This window comes from Carassius auratus, unplaced genomic scaffold, assembly GCF_003368295.1.
Source record: "Carassius auratus strain Wakin unplaced genomic scaffold, ASM336829v1 scaf_tig00000270, whole genome shotgun sequence".
Taxonomy (NCBI): domain Eukaryota; kingdom Metazoa; phylum Chordata; class Actinopteri; order Cypriniformes; family Cyprinidae; genus Carassius; species Carassius auratus.
In genome coordinates this window covers 1-21,911 of record NW_020523287.1, presented here as the reverse complement: position 1 = coordinate 21,911, position 21,911 = coordinate 1, and the positions used below count along the sequence as shown (strand labels likewise).

Below are 21,911 nucleotides of genomic sequence, written 5' to 3'. Positions count from 1 at the left end.
CATTTCATTTTTCCATCATATTTCCTTGCTCATTGTAATCGATGCAACATCTGATCCACCTCTGAAGTGCAAAGATTAATTTTGTTGTTAGTTTTTTTAATTTAAATGGTAACAGGTCTATATTGTCCTATTATTCTAATTATTGATTCAACACAAGAAATTCACAGGCAATAAATGAATTTGAGAAGTGCTTGTTTGGTCTTAACACAGTCTGGTCTTGATTTCGGTTTAGGTGGTCTTGACCTACAGCACTTGTGGCTCAACTATCTGAAATTAAAGTCTGGACTGAAGTACTATGATTACTATAAAATAAGCTAAACAGAGGTATAAAAAAGAAATGACAAAAGCAAAACTACTTTAAAATGAAAACCGCAAATATAAAGATACCGGATCATTCAAATGATCTATAAATAATGCAAATACTATTTATAATAAAAAATATACTTAAATTATAGATAATATTATTAAAATATTCAAAAATGTACAAAGTTCATTAAGTTCATTTTATGGTGACTATGACGGTACTTTTAAATTATGGTCTGCGGTTATTATAAAGTTAAAAGTCGGAAGAACAAGAGCGGAATGACGACCTTTGTGCAGTGTGACGTAAATATTAATTTGTCATTTTAGATATGATATCTTGTTTTGCCTTATCTAAACTTTCACATCTTAATGTGCAGTGTTGTGGGTAACGCGTTACAAAGTAACGCGTTAGAGTACTCTAATTACTTTTTTCCTGAAATTTGTAACTTAACGCGTTAGTTTCGTGCATAAGTAATCAGTAACTTCGTTATTTTTTTAAAAAAGTAATCCGTTATTTTAAGGAAAGGAAAATCCCGACTGCAGCCTGCTTTTTGTCAGACAGTAGTCCTAGGTCTACTGTGCCACCTGCGGATGTATCAGCGGAGCCGAAGCTCTGTGATCGTAAAGTCAATGGCTGTGATGCGTCTGTGCCCTGCGCCTGACCCTGTGTGTGTGTGTGTGTTTTTTTTTATTTCGAACTCCCGGCAAGATAGCAGAGAGGACAGCGTTTGGTTTATGGAAGTACGCACATTATTTTCAATTTGTCAACGAAAAAGAAAAGAACATAACGGTAAAATGCACACTCTGCTTTGGTGAAAAGCTTCCGTCGACCGCCAAAAATTCTACCTCAAATTTAACGCTACGTTTTAATCACTACTTTGAAGAGTAAATGTAAGAGGTAGAGTTGGGGTACTCGAACTTGGACTCGGACTCGAGTCCGGACTCGAGTCCAATTTTGAATGAACTCGGACTTGTCACGCACTCGGGTAAATTTGTACTCGGACTTGACACGGACTTGAACATTTTGGACTCGGAAAATATTCCGAGTACAGTCGAGTCCGCATCACGTGTAACAATAAAACCAGCATAAAATTGAAATGATAAATTAATGAATGTCTCCCCTTCTGTCATTTCACTGCACCACACCGGCAGGCAGAAGTCTCCTGCTTGCAGACGAAACACACGCACCACTCACTGGATATCAATCTTTCGGACGGTTTGATTCAATAAACCGGTTGAAAAAAAAAAAAAAACAGTTCACCGGATACATAATCCATTGCGATTTATTTGTTATTAAATGAACTTACGTTTCGTCAGAGTGCCGTTCATTCAAGCCCTCGGTTTACCCGCACTCATTACATTAGCACAAAATCAGTTCAGAATCAATCACCAAAAGAATCAGTTCGGTTCAGACGAGCTGTGAGTCATTCTTCATGCTGAATCACGAATGCGCAGTATCATCAGCTCCTCGGTTCTCGAATCGGACGCGTCCGAAAGAAACGGTTTTCGGTTCAGTTTACTGATGATCTGAAAACTGATACAACCGGTTCTTGACTCGAGAACGCGAATCGCTCAAAACCCGGGTAGGAAAATCTGACAGGGTAGGATAAAATGTCAGGACACCGGCACCTGCAGTTCAGTATCATCAGCTACTCTACTCGTGTCCATGTTCTGTTTACTACAAACTCAGTTTGTGAATCTGTCATAATTAACTATAAATACAGTACAGATATTTCATAAATCATCCCTTATTCATATTAAACATGTCTTTAGAGTCTTAATTATTGTCTAACTTCCCTGAAAACCCCTTTGGCCCATACATAATCTACAATATACAGATTAGAAACATGTAGCCCCTATCTTAAAAAAACAAAAACGTATATATATATATATATTCTTTTTTTTTAATAGTTTTATCACACTTTCCGATGTTTAACAAAATACTTGAAAAATTACACGCATGCGCAGTATCATCAGTTCATCGGTTCTCAAATCGGACGCCTCCGAAAGAAACGGTTTTCGGTTCAGTGTACTGGAGATCCGAAAACCGATGCAACCGAGTACCAAAGACAGCAGCAGCAACCAACAGATGCTGCACATCTCAGCATTGCAGGATTTGCAAGACCAGAACTGACCAAACAAGCAATGCCACTTTATCATGCAAGTTCTCCAAGACAACAAGAAATTCATAATGCCATCATTAAGGATCTCCTCATTGGCTGCACTTTACCTCTGTCAAATGTGGGGGAGAGGCATTAAATAACTGAAATGTCATCTTTAACTGGAGGACAATATAGTGTGATACAATAATAAAATAGGTTCATTTGTATTTTCATGCACTTGTAATACAATAAAACCTTTGAAAACTTTTTTGATAGGAAACTAGTTCGGTTGACATAAAATAAAAATGTTCAATGGCAATGACTAGATGTAACAGTGGTATTTTTTTTATTACATTTTTATATTGCCATTGGTTTAATGGGTTGAAAGGTTAAAATATTAATAGAATGTAAAAATGTACAATACCAATTTATACTCTTTTTTTAATTTAATTACTTTCTGGACTCGGGCGGACTCGACTCGGACTCGGCCTTTAAGAACTCGGACTTGAGTCCAACTCGGCCCCTTTTGGACTCGGACTCGGACTTGGACTCGATGTTTGTGGACTTGGTCTTGACTCGTACTCGACAAAGGTGGACTCGGACCCAACTCTAGTAAGAGGACTGTGTTAAAGCGAATTTAGGCTTGTGACTGTGAGTGACACTTTAATAATAATTAGTTCGGCTATTAAGCGATTTGTCATTTGCCTGTGTGGCAGTGAAGGATTTAATTCGGTTTGTTATCATTTTTGTTTGACAGGCAGCTGTTAATTTCTGTTAGATCATTGGCTGGCTGGCTGGTTGTTCATCATTTCTAAATTGATTTAAATCTGCAAGCCTGTTTAAGGTTGTGTTTACAAGTAAGCATACTTGTACTTTGATAACTGCATTATTTAAAGTTAAAGAAAAATCAGGAGTTATCTTGTGGTGCTCATAATATACAGTAGCCTAGGCTACCCGGGCTGGGTAGGTGCGAATTTTGATTAATAATATGTTCTGTGATAATAAATAAATAAAACGCTATGTGGAATAGCCGATTGGTGACTGTCTTTCCTGTTATTGTTATCCTGCAGTGTTAATTTAGTCGGATGACTGACGTTATTCATTGTCGGGAGTCACGACTTCTAGGTGCATTTAAAGGGGCCGGGGGCTGTGTCTGTCATGTGTGAGTCGCTGCGAACTGCTTTTAATTTTTGGTAACGCATGAGTACTCTAACGCGTTACTTTTATGAATAGATAACGCTGTATCATAACTGATTACTTTTAATTGATAGTAACGTTGTAACCTAACTAACTACTTTCCAAAGTAACTATACCCAACACTGCTCGTCAGTAAAGCCGGTTCTCTAATTCCATCAGGTGCGTGATTTCACATTGTTATTGCAGTTGTTATTTCACAGAGCCGTTGTTAACTGAGAAGCTGTGCAAATCCAAGTTCATTTTCAGCGTTTATTTGAGCATCTTCTCAGTTAACAACGGCTCTGTGTAGTAACAGCTGCTTTGTGTGAAATCAGGCACCTGATGGAATTAGAGAACCGGCTTTACTGACTAGATGCGCATTAACAATCGGAGCACCCCTAGTCATTTGTCATTTCATACACTAGTTTTTATATCTAAAATTAATACTAATTTGATTAAAGAAATTATTAAATTATGTGTAACATGTTCAAGCAATTATCATTCAAATTTTATTTTTCTTAATTGCATTTACACTCACAGTCAACACACTTATGATTGCATTTTCATTCAATGTCCCGCAATAAATGTAGCAAAATTCAATGTGCACTTTGAAAATGCTTTCCGAGCCGATCACGTCTCTGCCTGTATGGCATTATATGTGTGCCTCAATCCTGAACGAGTAATTGTAAGTTTTGAGCACAGGGAACTATATTGTGCAAGCACATTACATTATATTTTGAACAGAAATTAACAATCGAAAGAAATTTTTTTTTGCTTGAGCAAAGAAAAAATTATTCTGTGCTCAATTAATGTATTTGCTTGTTTGCTATTATCCATATTAACGTGAAGTAAGAACTCGCTCAAGTCTTGACACAGGCTCGCTCAACTTACAACAGCTTACAAGTGTGCCACAAAATCAACCAATTGGAAAATAAAATAAAAGCCAGAATGGGAAGTTTTAAGTAGTTGTACAGCTTGAAGTGTGAAGTTTATTCTTGTACACAGATATGGCATATTCATGGCAGTACACATGAAATTCATGTATATATTTGCAGAGTTGGGTATAACGCGTTACAAAGTAAGTTACTGTATACAGTTACTGTATTCTAATTACTTTTCGTGATAACGCAGTAATGTAACTCATTACATTTAAAATAAATGTAATTTGATTACAGTTACTGATGTCAATAAAATTACGTTACTTGCGTTACAAATGTATTGGTAAGAAAAAATATTAAAGTAAATAAATTAAAATGCATTTCTAATCACGTTTTGGGGCGGCTGCCTCAGTTATTGAGCATGCGCTTACCGAAGAACTCGTGCTGTTAAAATGGACGGAGATTTTGTTCAAGATCGGGAGGGAAGGTAACTTCTGGACAGGTGAAGAGAGCTGTAGCAGCGTGTGTGGTGGAGGAAATGCTGCGCTTGTCGACTGTGGAATCGCAGTCATTTAGAGACTTGATTACGATGATAGTGACGGACAGCTCTGTACCCTTGCAGGACCGAAAGATATTTGCAAGGTGTCTAGATAAATGCTATGCGGATGGAGGGCTGTCACTTTTGTGTAAAAAGCATTTTCGATTTTTAAGACATGTTCATTGAATTGATTGTAAAATCGATTTTCCATGTCTAAAAAAAAAAGACGTTTCCTTTTTTTTCAACGCCACATAGAGCGCTTGGAAACGCACAAGTCAGCAATATTTCTTATTTATTGGCATTAAAGCTTTAATCTGGCCTTAAAAGTTAGGCCCGACAGGACCCAAGCTCGACAGGTTTCGGCCCGAGCCCGAGAAGTATTACATTTTGATTGACAGCTTTTTAAAAGCCCGAACCCGTGTGCAGCGCAGCCCGACATTCAGATATGCGCATACACACACAGCTCTTTTGCCTTTTGTCAACAATGAGTCATTTATACAGGTTTTAACATAATTTATTCATAACTAACGTAGACTAGGCCACTTGGAAGTTGGAATAAAGAAATAAAATAAGTCCTCTGTAACATCTTAACATCACAGCACTCTAAATAGACATAGACTCATTTAGCCTATAAATAAACCAACGCAACAATAAAAACGAGTCTTTTTTAACAGATTAAATTAAGATTAATTTTTAATTAAGATGGGTATTTGGCAATAACGAAATTAAGATAAAGGCTCCGCCGGGTTTGCTTCTCCACATATCAGCTGACATTTAATAATAGAATAATGCCAACATTAGCGTAAATACTCAGTCCACATTATGCATTTAAGCCTTAATGAATATATAGTTATCATTTGAAAAACCTTTACACACAGAGATTAGGCTAGGTCTACATGTTTTTGTGGAGGAAAATGAATGAATCCACTGTAGATGTCTTCAATGTGTTCCATGCGCTCACTGATGGTGCGTCATTATTCACTCATTAATCTCATTATTAACATGGTCAAAACTTTTCCACACCCCATAACTTTGCTTTAGTTGCTGGTGCAACCAAAACGTATTTTCGCCAGAGGCAAGCCTCCGTTGCATCTACTCAGCATCCATTCCACATCTTTCTCGCGTTAATCGAAACACATCACATGAACGTTCATTTACCTCACAAACTGCAAGCGCAAGCCCGAGCCAGCGTAACTTGATATAAAGTAAGCCATAACACAAGTTTTTTACATCTATATTTTTTTAATTGTTTAATTATTTTTAAATAAATCGATAATTATTTCAAAATCGATTCCCTATTTTCATTTTCGAAACTTTTTTTGGTTGGTCCGATCGATTGTGCAATCGATTTTCGAACGAAAAGTGACAGCCCTATGCGGATATGGAGTATGTACTTAAAAAAAATCGATCGTTTGGATTGGAATATGTCTCCACAACCGCAGACATCTGGACTTGTAATAATAGAAGCTTCCTTGGAATGACACCCATGTAGTTAAGACATACTGTAGATACATTTAAAAAGACTACAGTTTTCATTGTTAGGCAAGTTTATGTTAAGAATGTTAAGTTATAGAAATGCATTGCATTTTTAATTCAAGTTGCTGTTTTCATATTTCTCTAATATTTTTCAGTCAATATTAAATTACGGAAAGAACTTCACTTTGTTTGTAGTTTTTTTCCTTGTATGTTTAATAGGTTTTCAAAGTAACTTGAAAGTAAAGTAATTAGTAATCTGATTACTTTTTACATGCAGTAATCAGTAATGTAATCAAATTACAATTTTAGAGCAGTAATTAGTAATTTGTAGTGGATTACTTTTTTTGAGTAACTTACCCAACACTGTTAATGTGTGATGTGTCACTTTAGGACAAATTCCGGATATTAGACGACACTGATACTGATTCATTCGATTTTATCCAATGAGCTCGTGCTGTGGATAAATGGCTTGCTATTGGCCAATCAGATAGATGGCCTTGTGCTAGGAGGCGGGACTTTGAGTCCATACACAGCAAGCGGAGGCGTTACCACTTCCTTTCTGAGTGAGTTAGCGGACGCGACGTGTGGAGTGGAGAGAAGTGTTTTTAGTTCGTTTACAACCTGTAACCATGGCCCCCAGCACGCAAGCGGACGACACCGTCTCCAGTGTAAGGAAAGGCATTCGAGCCATTCTGCTTGGGCCGCCCGGAGCGGGTAAGGGCACGCAGGTGAGAGCTTGTGCGAAGGGCCGCGTGGCTCATTCTGATTTAGCTGTCCCGACAGCAGAGGGACAGCGAGGACTGTGTAGTAAAGGGGTAGTTCGTCGTCATTTCCATACCCTCATGTACCGGTATGGATTTTTTTTTTTTCAACAATAAAATGATGTAGACAAAATGCTAGAATGTTAAATGATAGCTTCGGGCACAATTAACTTTAATTACGTCTTTTTCTTCTGTGCAGTAAAGTATATATAATATACAAGTCATACAGGTTTGGAATGACATGAGTTTGAGAAGAGGACGTCAGAATATACATTTTGGGTTTAAGTGTATTTAAACAGTCACTGAGTGTTCCTGTATCTTTAACACCTGTTGCCCTGGGCTTTATCAGATGCTTTCTGGCCAGAATATTCATTCACTGCAAATATGGCGTGATTATTTAATATCCATGTCACTCAGTTGAGGTGATGTGTCCTGTTGGGTGACAGTCTAACTCAAAAAAGTCTCATCAGTTAACAGATCAGTCAGCTTGGTTTTCATTACTGCTTGCTGTTATTAAGCAATAATTACTGCCCATTTGTAATGTTATTAAAACTAGGCTTATGAATGTGGTTGCAACAGAATAGTATGGTAATTAGTTTTATAGTTTTGTTCATACAGACACTACCACTGGTTTTTAAAATAAGTTACTTATGCTCAACAAGACTGCATTTATTTGCTCATAAATACAGTAAAATAGTGAAATATACTTGTGTATAATTTATAATACTATTGTGGAATATTATTACAGTTCTGACTGTAACTGTTTTCTATTTTAATATCTTTTAACGTGTAATTTATTCCTGAAATGGAAAAGCTGAATTTTCAGCAACATTGCTCCAGCCTTCATTTTCACGTTATCCTTCAGAAATCATTCAGATATATTGATTTGCAGTTTAAAAATCATTTCTTATTATTATCCATGTTAAAAACAGTTGTGCTGCTTAATATTTTTATTTTTAATAGACCTTTTGTAGCAGTGTAACAGTCTTTACTGTCACATTTGATCAATGTTATTGTATACTTGCTGAAAAAACGATTAATTTATATATTTACTTCTTTTTTTTTATTTTGAATGGCTGTTTTTAGTTTTATTTGTCTATTTAAAGACAAATGTTGCACACAAATATTTAATTGTTCCTCTTGACGGGTTGTTAGACGAACAAGCATTTAGCTTTCCTTATATTTCAAGTGTATTTTATGTAATGTGTGAATTGATTTCTAGGTTAATTCCATAATTTGTTTCATTTCGGGCCTTCACAGGCACCCAGGCTTGCAGAGAAGTACTGTGTGTGTCATTTAGCCACTGGGGACATGCTGAGGGCCATGGTGGCATCTGGCTCAGAGCTCGGTCAGCGGCTTAAAGAAACCATGGATGCCGGCAAACTGGTAAAATGAATAGATGTTCGAGTTTTATATACATTATAATATTTGTTCCTCCACAATCTGTGTTTTTGGTTTGAGGGATAAAGTCCTGATTCCTTGTTTTGTCCTCTTTCCTTCAGGTGAGTGATGAAATGGTGGTGGAGCTCATTGACAACAACCTGGACACGCCTGCATGCAAGAATGGCTTCCTGCTGGACGGTTTCCCCCGCACCGTCAAGCAAGCAGAAATGGTGAGGACTTCTGTGAACAACTGACCCTCCATGTGTGTCTGTGATCTGTCATTTTTTTATAATAAAAGAGTGCTGAATCACAAGAATGCATCTGTCAACATCTCTCGTTCTCATTTCTAGCTGGATGGCCTCTTGGAGAAGCGTGAGGAGAAACTGGACTCTGTGGTTGAATTCTCTGTTGATGACTCTCTGCTAGTGCGCAGGATCTGTGGGAGGTATAAAGATGAAGGGTCCTGTAAATCTAAAGTATTGTGTAGTAGCCTGCTACCACTAATGCTTTCTAATAGCTCAGGTCATTTAATGATTAAGGAAGATACTGAAAAGATGTCGCACTAATTTCTGGAATAAGAGAAGACATGTTTTTAGTTAGGGCATAGTAGCTATCAAACTCTTTTGTTTCTGTTATCTTTAATAGAGGTGGTGGCAGGGAAGTTTTCCTCGAGTGGTTTTGATTGCCGTTTGAAATGGAAGTTGGAAGATGTACCTCCTTACTTCGTCCTTGCTTTTAATTGTAAAGTATGACAGTGAGACCCTTGTTTAAATGTAACAAACAGTATTGGACAAAATACACACACACTGTAGTTGAGTTAAATGTACAAGAACCTAAGAATGTATAATTCCTTTAAAAGTATAAAAGTCCTCATTTTCAATTGTACTTAATGAAAAGTATAAAATTACTTCTTTTTTTTTTAAGTGAGCCATGATTATTTATTCTAGCCTGCACTAGACAGATTAGTCAGCACTAATAAGAAAGATTAGGGCAGACATTTATTATTTATTGATCTGAAAATAAGCTTTTTAAAAAAAAAAAATAAATACTATACAGTGTAAAAACATTACATTTAAATATAATAAAATATCAGTGTGAGTTACACAAATGTATGGCGCTACGTAGTATTTTATAATTAGTGAAAATTTAATTTGTGCAAATATATGCAATAAATAGTATAAAAAAATACAGTGCACCGACATCACATATGGGAAAAAAGTGTTCACATTTTAAGAGGAACGCTATGCAAATGATTTAGTTTCATACCATTTGAAACTGCTACATCAGCGGGGAAGATGTGTGGGCATTATTATTAGCATTATTTTCCATCATTTTCAGCAGCTGTTACTGCAGTCATCAGTGTCTCATATTCCTTTATATGCTGATTTGCTTTTCAAGAAAACTTTTGTTATTATTATTATTGCATTCAAGTCCACATTCAAGCATCTGAATAGCCTGTCATAACTCTATATGATTTTAATTTTCAATAAACAATACTTAGTTTTGGCTAAAGTAACGCCACTCGGAGAATGAGGAACGATATGTTTTATGAAATATAGTGGAGTAAAAAGTATGATTTTATGCTTTGAAATGTAGTAAAGTAAAAGTACAGATACCTGGAAATGTGCTCGGTATCAAAATAAATATAGTTTGCTGCTGTCCACCACTGAACAGAATTAATTTAATTCCTCAGACTCATTCACCAGCCCAGCGGCCGATCTTACCATGAAGAGTTCAGCCCTCCCAAAGAGCCAATGAAGGATGATGTGAGAAACAAAAACTGTATCATTCTTATTAGCAGGACAGCTATGAGCGGTGTCATAAAGACTTGGTCTGATCCATAAATCCACAGGTAACCGGAGAGCCTCTTATTCGCCGCAGTGATGACAACGAGACCACCCTGCGCTCCCGACTAGAGTCCTATCACAAGCAGACGGCTCCTCTCGTGCACTACTACAGCGACCGCGGCCTGCACACTGCTGTTGATGCTTCTCAGTCCCCCGACCTCGTCTTTGCCTCCATCCTTGCTGCCTTCTCTGCTGCTACCTGTAAAGATCTGGTTTATTTTGTCTGAATCATCTCTACATCCACTCTTTTCTTGTATGCATCATAAACCCTGTTTGATTCCATTCATGTTTTGTGTTTATGTCTTCGTGAGTGTCTTTAGACATGATTTTGATACATCTGCTGCCTGTTGTACAATGGGTAACAGAACTCTTTTGACAAAAAAGCTTGTGAAATATTAAATGCTGATTGGCGAACCCAAGCTAATTGTAATGGCTGATTGATTGAAATCCTATAGAAGATTTCATACGAATTAATTTGTTTATAAGCATCTATATAATGAAAGCATGTTTTGCTCTAACCAGACACCTGTAAAAAGGTATGGTTATGTTATTTGCACTAGTTCACTCTTTCCACAGTGAAATGTGATCATTCTCAAGACTTTTTTGTGGATCTTGTAGTAATGCATGATATCCAGTAGAGGTCATGTGAATGCTTGGTTTAATTGTTGAATGGAAAAAGCTTTTTATTATTAATTTCTTTATTAGCTAATATTTATTATTTCATGTTCTGAGTTGAGTCATTAATTTACTTGTGGACTCTCTTTTTTTTTTCTTTTTTCTGCAGCTGTATGAAATCCAGTTTCTCCCATCCAGGTTGATCCAGATGTGAAAATAATGGATGGGAGAAAGGGAGGAGCTGGAAGTGTCTCAGATGTTTATTTTGATCATGCCATGTAGTGAATGTGTTTTGGAAGAACACTGATTTAACTGAAACCCAGTTGATTACCTCCAATAAACGTGGAAGACTATTTTCTACTATCTTACATGAAGAGATTGATTCTTTGTGTTCCTGTATTACTGTCGCAGTGCTGGATTTTACATCTTCATCCTAATTTGGTTTAAATTGAAAACACTTTCAGAAGTTTGTGAGACAAAAATACAATGATAATAATTGAGAGCAAAAAAAAAAAAAAAGGGAAGTGATTTTTTTTTGTGGATCCGCTGAACAGGGTGACGTGTTTTACAGGGTTCCCCTGGTCAAAGACATCAGAGACCGGTCAGGGAATTTTGAAATTGGTTTTTCCAAATCTAGAAATGTCATGGAAATTTCTATAAACATTTGTTTCCTCGTTATGCTCTGATTTAAAATGTTTAATCAGTAGTACTTGATAGTGCTTTTAAGCAGTTTGACATGGCTTAAACTAAACCAGGATTAGGCCGTAGTTCAATTAGGACATTGAAGTAATTTTTATTAAAATAGTTTCTTTCAGTTAAAACAGTTCAGACTTAGACTTTAGTCTGGGACTAAGTTTAAGCCTCGTCTGTAAAACCGGGGACAAGTGTTTTAAATCAGTGATTCTAAACCTTTTTGAGCTCCAAGGGCCCCCTTTGTCCAAGAAAATGATTAGGCCTTCCTATGTAATAGGTTAAAAAGTTTCTGTGGTTGAAATAATAAACTAAAAATAATGTAAGTTTAATGTTGTACATCTTTTTTTCTTTTTAGTGTTTCTAGCAATTTAAAATAAGAATACATTGTGCATTTAAATAATTTTGGACCCCAGTCCCACTGTTTTACATCACCTTATTTAAGTTATTTCCCGTGTTTGTCACTTAACTGTAGTAATGTTTACTTTAAATGTTTTGAATATTCATTCGAAGGACGTGTCTATTAAACAAAACTTTGTTCCTGGCAATGAGTCGCGCTTTCATTTCCGTTTCGAGGTGATGTCAGTGGGCGGGGTTTCCGACTCGGTGACGTGAATGGAAAAGAGACTCAAGCAGCGGACATCATCACAGCAGTATCGAGTAACGCTACAGGGCAGGACAGAGGCCTGACATCTTTTCCTCAGACTGATCCTCGGGAGTGCAGTAGCGGACCCCTCTAGAGTAAGATTACTCAGATTTACAGGACAGTCGTTTTGAGTGTACACGGTGTAACGTTTCAATAGCACCGAAGCTCACTGCGTTCCGCCCTATTCTGCTTCACCTGCTCTCAGTTCTATCAGATCCATCTGTACGGTAAGTGCCCAACTGATCTGTCGTCATGCTAACGCTTCTGTCTCGTGAGCGTCTATGATTTAAAAATACAGTAATGTTGTCAAGAGTGTTCTGATATTATTGTGTGACAGTTCACATCACAGACCTAATCAACACTGTTTTGTTTGTTTTACTGTAGTCCGTTCTATAAGGGCAGCTAATAAACTACCTCGTTTGTGTACATTGCTGATTTAGTTATGTTTCAGTAGTTAAGCTTAAAGAAGACTTGACACAAGCTAATATTTAACAGTTTAAGGACAGTTTAGTGTGTGTGTGTGTGTGTGTACAGGTTTTTCTACACTGGTGGGGACAAATGCATGAATACACACCAACTCACTGTGATAGATAAGAGAGATACAAAAGCTTATAAACCATACAGAATGATTTTTATTTGTGTGTGTGTGTGGGTGTGGGTGGGTGTTGGTGAATGTAAAAATGCAGAAAGTGTCCTGTGAGGGGTAGATTTAGGTGCAGGGTTGGTGTAGGGCAATAAAATACAGTTTGTACAGTATAAAAATCATTATGCCAGAAAGCATCTATCTATCTATCTATCTATCTATGAGCTATTTTTTACTTTGCTAATTTAGTTATTTTTAATAGTTAGACTTATGCTTAAATTATAATTTAGAAAGAAAGCTTTGTGTGAGTGTGTGGGGGGTATATATATATATATATATATATATATATATATCAGCAGTTATGCTTAAACTAGGCAGATGCTCAGAAAAGCTAAGATTGATCTTATTTATTTATTTATTTATTTTAAATTCCCTCAGCAGCTTTAAATGTAGACGTCTGGACATCTAGTCACCTCTTGCATGTGTACATAACTTGTCCGTTTTTGTGAATTGGGATTCTTGTCTTGCTGGCCAGCTTTGTTGACTCTGGCTGAGGCCCGGCCTGCCTTTTGAGGCGATTCTTCCTCAAAAACACCATACTAAATATAGAGTGTGCTGGTTCATCATGAACTTTACAGTATTTCATGAATTCATTGTAACTTTTAATTGTGTTAGACGTTTGGGCAACACTTCTAGTGTAAGAAAGGAATGCACAGAATGAGTCTGGTTTCACTTCTTCTTTTGTGTCACCAAGCATACGGTTAATTCCAGTCTTTCTTGTCTTTTTATTTTTAATTTTGGGCTATCCAATTTACCATAAACCACCATGTGACTGTTAATAACTGATACAATCGAGATCATAGTTTCTCAAGAACCCGTAGCTGTTTTTCTCTTGTACCAGCCTCATTCACTGTAGTAGCTGAGTGTGAGTGTGGCATGTACTGGTGTTAGTCATGTTTTGTATCGAGGACTGTTAGTGAGTCTTCGTACAGTCAGTGCATGAGACATGATACGAGATTTTGACTCCTGTGAGCATACGATGAAGAATGAGGTTAGCTGGAGAAGCCTGGTTAAACACAGCCACCTGCTCGGCACAGACTTTCGCACAGATTAAAGAGATTTCATTATCACAGCTCATCTAATGGGTTAGTTAGACGTCTGCCAGTACTTCCTGCCCTCCCCGTCACCATGGAGAGGTTAAACTGTGTACGTGTCGACAGAATACTGACAGTTCTTTAAGTCTAACCAAATCTTCTGGGTATGGATTAGTTTAAAAATCGATCACAATTACATTATTTACAATTGTATCAGTCCAAACCACTATTTATATACTGTTATAGTATTTGTTAATAATATTTTTTATAAGCTTTTATTATTTTTTTTTAATTTTTAATTCTAGTTTTAGTAATGTTATTCTTTTTGATATGTCATTTTCATTAAGGTTTTGTTTCTAATTCGCTTAAATGTATTTTTATTTCAGTTTGCAGGTTTAGTAATTCAACTTAATATATTTCAGTTCATTTCCAACATTTTTGTTCATTTATTAGGAGTGAGTTTTTCATCTAATATTTATATTTTATATTATTTTAGCTGTATTTCAACTAACAAAGATGATTTTTTATATTTAGTTGCTGAAAAGTTCTGTGGGACCAATAAAGGAGATATTCTGAAGAATGTGCTGGTCACTATTTTTAATGTGTGTGAATCGTTCTATTGAGTCAGAACCAACTGATTCTTGAGATTATCAGGGAAGTCTGGTTCCTAGAACAAACCTGTCATATGTTTTCAGAAGACCAGAAATATTGCTTACAAGCCATTTGAACTACTTTTATAATACTTTTGAGAAATGTCCTCTTTTTTTTGTCCCACAATAGAAAGAAAATCAAATATGTTTGGAACTAGAGGATGAGTAAATAAAAACTATTTCGTTTTTGTGGGTGAAGTTAATACTGTTGAATTGAAATCAACAATACTCTGAACCTACTTTGTGTAAAATGAGAAAGTTGCAGATGGAAAACAAGACAGCAGGACACATGCAGGCTTTGCTTAGAACAGTAAGCCTCAGTGGATCTCCAGGTTGGTTATGTAATGGCTAGAGATCCAGTAGCCCACCTGTACACCAGCTGGTCCATGTGACCGATGTGTGTGTGTGTCCATGTGTGTGAGATACAGACAAACTGAGCCGTGTTCTGGGGCTGTAGGATGATATGAAAGTGCTGAGGTGTGGTTTCAGGGTCTGTCGCGGGCGGAAGTGTCAGTCTCACCCTCTTATCTCTCATGGTAATGATGGGTTGTGCACATGTGCAGTGAAGCATTGACCACAGGCCAAACTTTTGCACAGTTATTTTCTGTACGCACTTTTCTTTCAGTGCTCTCTCTGTTGATGTTGAATTATATATAGCATCTGTCTTTGTGTGAATTGTGTTGTGTCCTCATTCTCTGCCGTATTCTCATAATAACCCAAGAGTTTGCAAGCCCATGCTGATTTGTAGCCTGCATGGTTCATTTGTGGTTTCTGATAATAATTCATCTTCTGAATGCCTCTGTGACGTCTTGATAAATGGTCTGGAAAAAAAACACAATTCATTCTGAAACAAAACTTTGCAGTGAGAGATCACGAAACTAATATTCCAGCTCGTTTTAAGGGATGTCGCAGTTATCTTACAGTAAGTGTCTGTAGTAAGGATCTGCTTTCATTATGCAAAATGAAAAAAACCTAAAGCAAATATGAAAAATAAAAAATATAATTATATAAAATACAAAAATAAACCACAATATTACCTGCTAAATACCATAGTTATTGTTATTCATCTAAAATTTTAAAATTCATCTAAAAGTGTATATATAGTAAACAACTTTTGTCATAACAAATTCTATTATCAACACACTAATTTGATTATAAGTATTAAATGATCACATTTGAGTTGAATTATAATTGAGTATTAGTGATGATTTATTATTACGGTATCTAGTCTATGTCCTGTTGTAAATAAAAACGGGTGAGAACCGGTTTTTATACAGTCTATGGTAAGAACGTGTTCTCACACCTATGAACCACAAAACAAACCAAAAAAATCCCAGACCAATATAGAATTTCCCTTTCTCCATGATCGTCTTCTGTCTGATGTTTTCTCTCGTGTGGCTGTCGGTAGTAATAAAACCAATGAGAACTAAACCAAACTTGCGGTAACTGACATCCATGCTGTGTTCCCGTTTTCGAAGGTTTGAATACATAAACTTGTTGCTAAATGGAAAAAGCAGGCTGCGATAATTACTAGCTGCAGCGGTGTAAGCAGAAAACAGCTTCTTGTGAACTGACACATCATTCAGAGCTGATAAATAATGGAGCAACTTCTGTTGAACAACAAACGCAGATTTGAGCGGCCATTCATAACTATACGAGTGACGTGTCTTGGGAGTTCTATGTTCTTTGCTATAACACACACACACACACACACACACACACAGCGGGTTCTGCTTTGTAAACTTTCTATCTGGTGCCAAGATGTGGCAAGATTTTCCAGAAACCGCTTTTGTTGTGGATCTTGCATCCCTCACACACACACTAAACCTCAGAGAGCACAGATGGTAATTATGTGTCATTGGTTGCATTAGTAGAGGCTGCCGAAGTGCAATGGAGGGATATTACCATCTCCGCCCCAAGTTATTTATATATATACATATATATATATACATATATATATATATATATATATATATATATATTGTTGCATGCTCCTGTCATAATGGGTCAAGATATCAGGACACAGTGGCTAAGAGCAATGCGAAAGTACTCTGTGTGTGGAAAAGTGGGTCATACTGACTGCGGTCACTGCGTACCTTGCAGATCCATGGACGCCAGCAGAGAAAGCTTTAGTTTACTATGCTTTATGCTGTGACTCTCTTGCTCAGATACAGTGCCAACTAGGAAAAAAGTGCAGTTATAATGTTTTTAAATATATATATATATATATATATATATATATATATATATATTAACATAGCAATACCATGTTGTTGTTTTTTGAAACACCCTGTCATAATAAACACCATTGCACATAAATAAGTTAATATAAACATTGTTTATTATTACAGGTGTATTCATGATTATCATAATTATGAGATTCTGACTCTTTGTTTAACTCGTAATTACAAGTTGTACTGAATTTTCTGAAAGCTCTGGCTTGAACACTACAGTATCATATGGAAACACTCGAGATGGCTGTGGCTTCTAATGTAGGAAAGTAGATTATCATTATATTTCTGTTTTAGTAATGCAAGATTATTCTAAAAAATAAATGAAAGCCATTCAGTATAGATACAAAACAACATACAAAAATGTTATGTATAAATAGCACAGAGCTGAATAACAAATGTCCTGCTAAATATTAATAAGGCATGTACATAATTATTACAGTGACTTTTTTATTTTTTATTTTTTTTATTGATTGCTCCGATAATAGAAATTGCACTGAATAATTTGTTAATAGTGTTGCTGTAGAAATGCATAATTCCAAGTCCGTGGATGTGAAGACCAAGTTATAATTACAGACTGTAATTATGATGCACCTTGTTTGTGGTATAGACATCATGTTGTTTATTTGTTCAAAATTATTTGATGATATATTTCAAAATGTTCTCATACAGTGACAACTGAATAGACCTCTTCTAAAAGTAAAAAAAAAAAAAAAAGTCAGGTTTATAGAACTGTCCTGATATCATAGTCAAGACAAAATAATGAAGTTACAGAAAATTAAACCACCCTAATGTATTATTTTATACATAAATATTTGCACAAAAAAAAACTAAACAAAATGCTTCACTGAATAATAAATGGATATTTGAATGTATTCAAGTTTTGACAGCTTTACACTAGCATGGTGGTCTCTTCCCCTTCCCCCTCGCACAAGTAAACGGATTTGTGCTACGCATGCATTAGTCCAGGGGTCATCGGAGCAGAAAACCAGGACACATCAGTCTTAGATGAGTTTGTGTAGCTCATGTATGTGTGGTGGTGGTGTTTTTTGAGTAGGAATATGTGCCAAAGAGCTTGACAGATTAGACTGGCCTACAGAACCACTTCCTCTGCTTCAGTAAGGCATTTGCTTACAATATTGATGTCCCTCTCACTTCTAAATAAATGAACAGAGTCTGGTGGAAGCATGCACTCATGCGTTATGTGATGTATGGTGTTAATATCTGCTGGGTGTGTATATGTGTTCGTAAGGGCCAGAGTCACTGTGAGGGTCCTGCTTGCCGGGTTCATAGTGGGAATCTCCATGGCAACTGCACTAGCAGCGCAGTGTGAAGTGGAGAGGGAGCGCTCGAGTGTGTGAGAGGGTGTCATCTACAGTCAGACAAAGACACAAATCCGACACAAAATGGAAGGATAGAAAATGTGATAAGAGAAATCAGTTTCTAACAGATTCAAGTGACCGAATCAATGACTCCTGGTTTTCAAACGGCTGCTAAGTGGTTTGTGTCAGTCACTTCAAGAGTCAGGTGCAATGAAGAGTTAACTGTGAAATGAAAAGAGATTGAGAATAAGAGAAGGGAGGAGTGTGTGTACGGAGCATGCTCCTCCTGCAGGCTGTCTGTGCGCTGTGCTAACTTCCTGTGCTATCTATCTTTCTTAACAGACCGGCCGATTCAGAAGAAGAGAACAGCGAACTGGAGCACACACATCTCGGCTCCGCAAGCAAGAGAATTCAGCGGAGGCAACAGAGGACGAGTCCTCGGAGAGGAATACGTTATCTTGAAACAGATTCATTTTTTACTAATAACTTGGATATCCTCGTTGTCTTTAAATACCCCTGTGTTTAATTGACAGTATCTGTCAGTTTTGGGGTACAACAATTTGTTTTTGTTTCCTGGTTTCTTTTCTTTTTCTGTTCACGTGAAGATCGTTGGAGTGGAAGGACTTTCTTTTCCCCATCCTTTTCCCTTTTGGCTCAGTCTAGTTATCTTTCCGTTTATTGTTTAAACACGAAGCCCTTTTATAGTTAAGAGGAAGAAATTACATCATAAAGGAATTTTTCCCTATGGGAGAAGTAACGGGAATTTGTTGAGACCTTGACAAACACTCTTTTGTGTACCGGGAGTGTCCGTGTCCTTGAGGTTTGGAGCCTCGTTGAAATCATTCGGAGACGCTTCACACAAACTCCTCTAACCAAAACCCGCTGACCTCTCGCAAGGACTCAAGTAGGGGGACATTACAAGATTGTTTTTGGGAAATGGGATCTGAAAAGGACTCTGAATCCACCCACTCCTCGGTTAGTGGCATTCCCAATCCGAAATGCCGTGGGCCAGGCAAGAAGCAAGGAAGGATCTCTTTCATAGTCTCTTCTATGGCAAACGGGGATCCAGGGCGAACAAGGCTAATGTGGGAGCTCCCCTTGCACAACAACTCCAGCAACAGCAGCTTCTCCAGCCCCCCACACCCACCAATGTGTCATCAGACTCCTCAACGGCAGACTCGGCTGAACCTTTGTCCACCAGCCAGGCCTCTTTGGGAGGTCAGGAACTCCTAGAGTGTCCCCTGTGCCTGGTGCGGCAACCTGCGGAGCAGCTTCCTGAGCTCCAGGGATGCAGCCACCGGTCGTGCCTGTGCTGTCTACGGCAGTACTTGCGTATCGAGATCACAGAGAGCCGAGTGCAGCTCAGCTGTCCAGAGTGTGCGGAACGACTTGCCCCAAGGCAGGTGGCCCTCATCCTGGATGATCCCAACCTGATGGAGAAGTATGAAGAGTTCCTGCTGCGCCGCTGCCTGGCATCGGACCCTGATTGCAGATGGTGTCCAGCTCCGGACTGTGGGTAAGACTGGTTTGATGTTAGGGAATTGTACAATGTTTTGAATAGGAAATGTTCCTTTATATTTAAGATAGATGGCCAAAATTATTGAGTTTGCAAGACTCAAATTCCCGTGTGAAGATGTATCACGTTACAACATTCAATGAGGTTCTAGGGAATTGTGGGATGTTGCAACAGCTTTGGGAGGGACACTTCTGTTCCAGTATTATATTCCCCTGTGCACATAGTGAGGTCATTAGTCAGATGATTTACTGAGTAACTGATGTGGGAGAACTTGACTAGCTTAAAGCCCACATCTGAACCCCAGTGAAGATCTTTGGGAGGAAGTGAATCTAATGGTGTAGGTTTGGTTGAATGTTGGTAGGGACATATTTATCTTATTTTATTTTAGTCATTTATCAGACGCTTTTATCCAAAGCGACTTACAAATGAGGAAAACATGTTGCAAGGAGGCAGGGGACAAATCTGAGATTATATATATGTATATGTGTGTGTGTATATATATATATATATATATATATATATATATATATATATATATATATATTATATATATTATATATATATATAGCTATATATATATATATATATATATATATATATATATATATATATATATATAGCTATATATATAGCGATTATTGGGACCTTAATCATATTCAAAATGGCTGTTTATTAAATTTCATTTCAGAAAGAGGTCTGGAAATGTATTCAGATTAACATCCCATCATATCATAAGTCTCATTTCCTATTTTCTCTGCAATATAATATTAGAAATGACTGCTGACCTATTGTGTTCCTGATATATGTGGTGACCTCACTATGAATCTTCCCTTTACTTTTAACATTCAAATGTTATCCTGCCCTGTAGTCAGTGGTGGACATGGTCATAAGCGACATAGGGCGTCAATGTTTGGCATGAAGTGCTTCCCTGCATAAAGCTGTCACACTTCATTACTCTCATTTCAGTGCTTTTGGTTCCAGTGAAAATCACAGAATGAAAGGCAACCTTAATCTGCTACTGAAATCCATTAAGCATCTATTGATATTCAGATGGTACTTTTAAATAGTGATGAATCAACAATTCAGCAACCCAAAATATACAGTCATATACATGGCCAAAACAGTTTTGCAGGGCCCAAAGTCGATGATGTGTTTTGTGTTTTAGTGTGTGTTTCCTGCACACATATGTGGATGTGCTACAGCAGTGTCGACACACTTCACCGTGACTAAAAATGTATGTTGGAGTAGAAAAATATGAAAGTTATTGAGCTGAAATATTGAGTGGTGGCTCATTGCAGTAGAACTTTACTATGATTGGTTTAATATATCCCCTGAGAACAGCAAACTGAGGTCAGTTACCCAGTTACGCAATTTAATTACGGAAACTTTATTTTTGGTTTCAGTTTTTGGCCAAATGAACACTAGAATTTTGTTTCAGTATTTCAGTAAAAAAATAAAATAAAATAAATATATATATAGCTGCATTGGCAATTTTATCATGAAAAACCATTTAAAAAATAAAAGAATAAAAATTCTCATACTTGTGATCTCTTGCACTGAAGGCAAAAGACCCTCCACTGAGTCACATCAGCTCAGACCCCACTGACAAGCATCCATCGACCAATGAGAATCTCAGAGTTGGCTCCAGCTTTCGGAAAACCAATTTGCCTGTATTCCCTCTTGATTTCAGCCTAACACAGCTCTTCCCACACCTTCAACATGGAGCTTACACATTCATATCCATCAAACACTCTACAGTTTAAAGGCATCCTAAAACTGCCTGGATGTTGGTTGAGAGATTTCTAGTTTCTCACCCTACATGCTCTCGTGCGTGATAGAGAGCAAATCCAGCAATGTCCCCAACGAGAGGATTGAAGCTGTTAGGAAAGAACCAGCTCTTTATTCAAGCCAATGGTTTTGAAACTAAAATCTCAACGAGGGTGTGGTATTTGGGGCGACCACATACTTTTGACCAAATAGTGTATTAAATGCACTTCTATCTATATATTTCCAATCTTTGTCAGATTCAGTAAAAGTAAGAGGCCGTATTTAACAGTTTCTCTTTGTTCTGTGTGCTCCGCGAGTGTAGGAGGCATTTGG

The 21,911-nt window shown here is 37.2% G+C and overlaps 1 protein-coding gene and 1 pseudogene across 3 annotated transcripts; both read left to right on the top strand.

Moving 5' to 3' along the window:
• The first annotated feature begins 7,009 nt into the window (after positions 1–7,009).
• On the top strand, positions 7,010–11,453 carry LOC113068961 (adenylate kinase 2, mitochondrial). 3 transcript variants are annotated; one of them, XM_026241923.1, is made up of 8 exons: positions 7,010–7,201; positions 8,495–8,620; positions 8,737–8,847; positions 8,968–9,062; positions 10,311–10,383; positions 10,470–10,665; positions 10,785–10,822; positions 11,249–11,453. In XM_026241923.1, the coding sequence occupies exons 1-8, from the start codon at positions 7,103–7,105 to the stop codon at positions 11,291–11,293; spliced, it is 783 nt and encodes a 260-aa protein (XP_026097708.1). In that variant the 5' UTR covers positions 7,010–7,102; the 3' UTR covers positions 11,294–11,453. The 3 variants fall into 3 exon arrangements, with proteins under 3 accessions (XP_026097708.1, XP_026097710.1, XP_026097709.1); XM_026241925.1 differs by lacking the exon at positions 10,785–10,822 and having other exon boundaries at positions 7,029–7,201; XM_026241924.1 differs by lacking the exon at positions 10,785–10,822 and having other exon boundaries at positions 7,029–7,201; positions 10,470–10,717.
• Positions 11,454–12,369: 916 nt separating this feature from the next.
• LOC113068962 (E3 ubiquitin-protein ligase RNF19B pseudogene) lies at positions 12,370–20,170 on the top strand (annotated as a pseudogene).
• The last annotated feature ends 1,741 nt before the right edge of the window (positions 20,171–21,911 follow it).

Coding starts and splice junctions, on each gene's coding strand:
- LOC113068961 (XM_026241923.1), top strand. CDS start 7,103: ATGGCCCCCAGCACGCAAGCGGACGACACCGTCTCCAGTGTAAGGAAA. Junction 9,063..10,310: donor GTGCGCAGGATCTGTGGGAG/GTATAAAGATGA, acceptor TTAATTCCTCAG/ACTCATTCACCAGCCCAGCG. Junction 10,666..10,784: donor TGCCTTCTCTGCTGCTACCT/GTAAAGATCTGG, acceptor GAGTGTCTTTAG/ACATGATTTTGATACATCTG.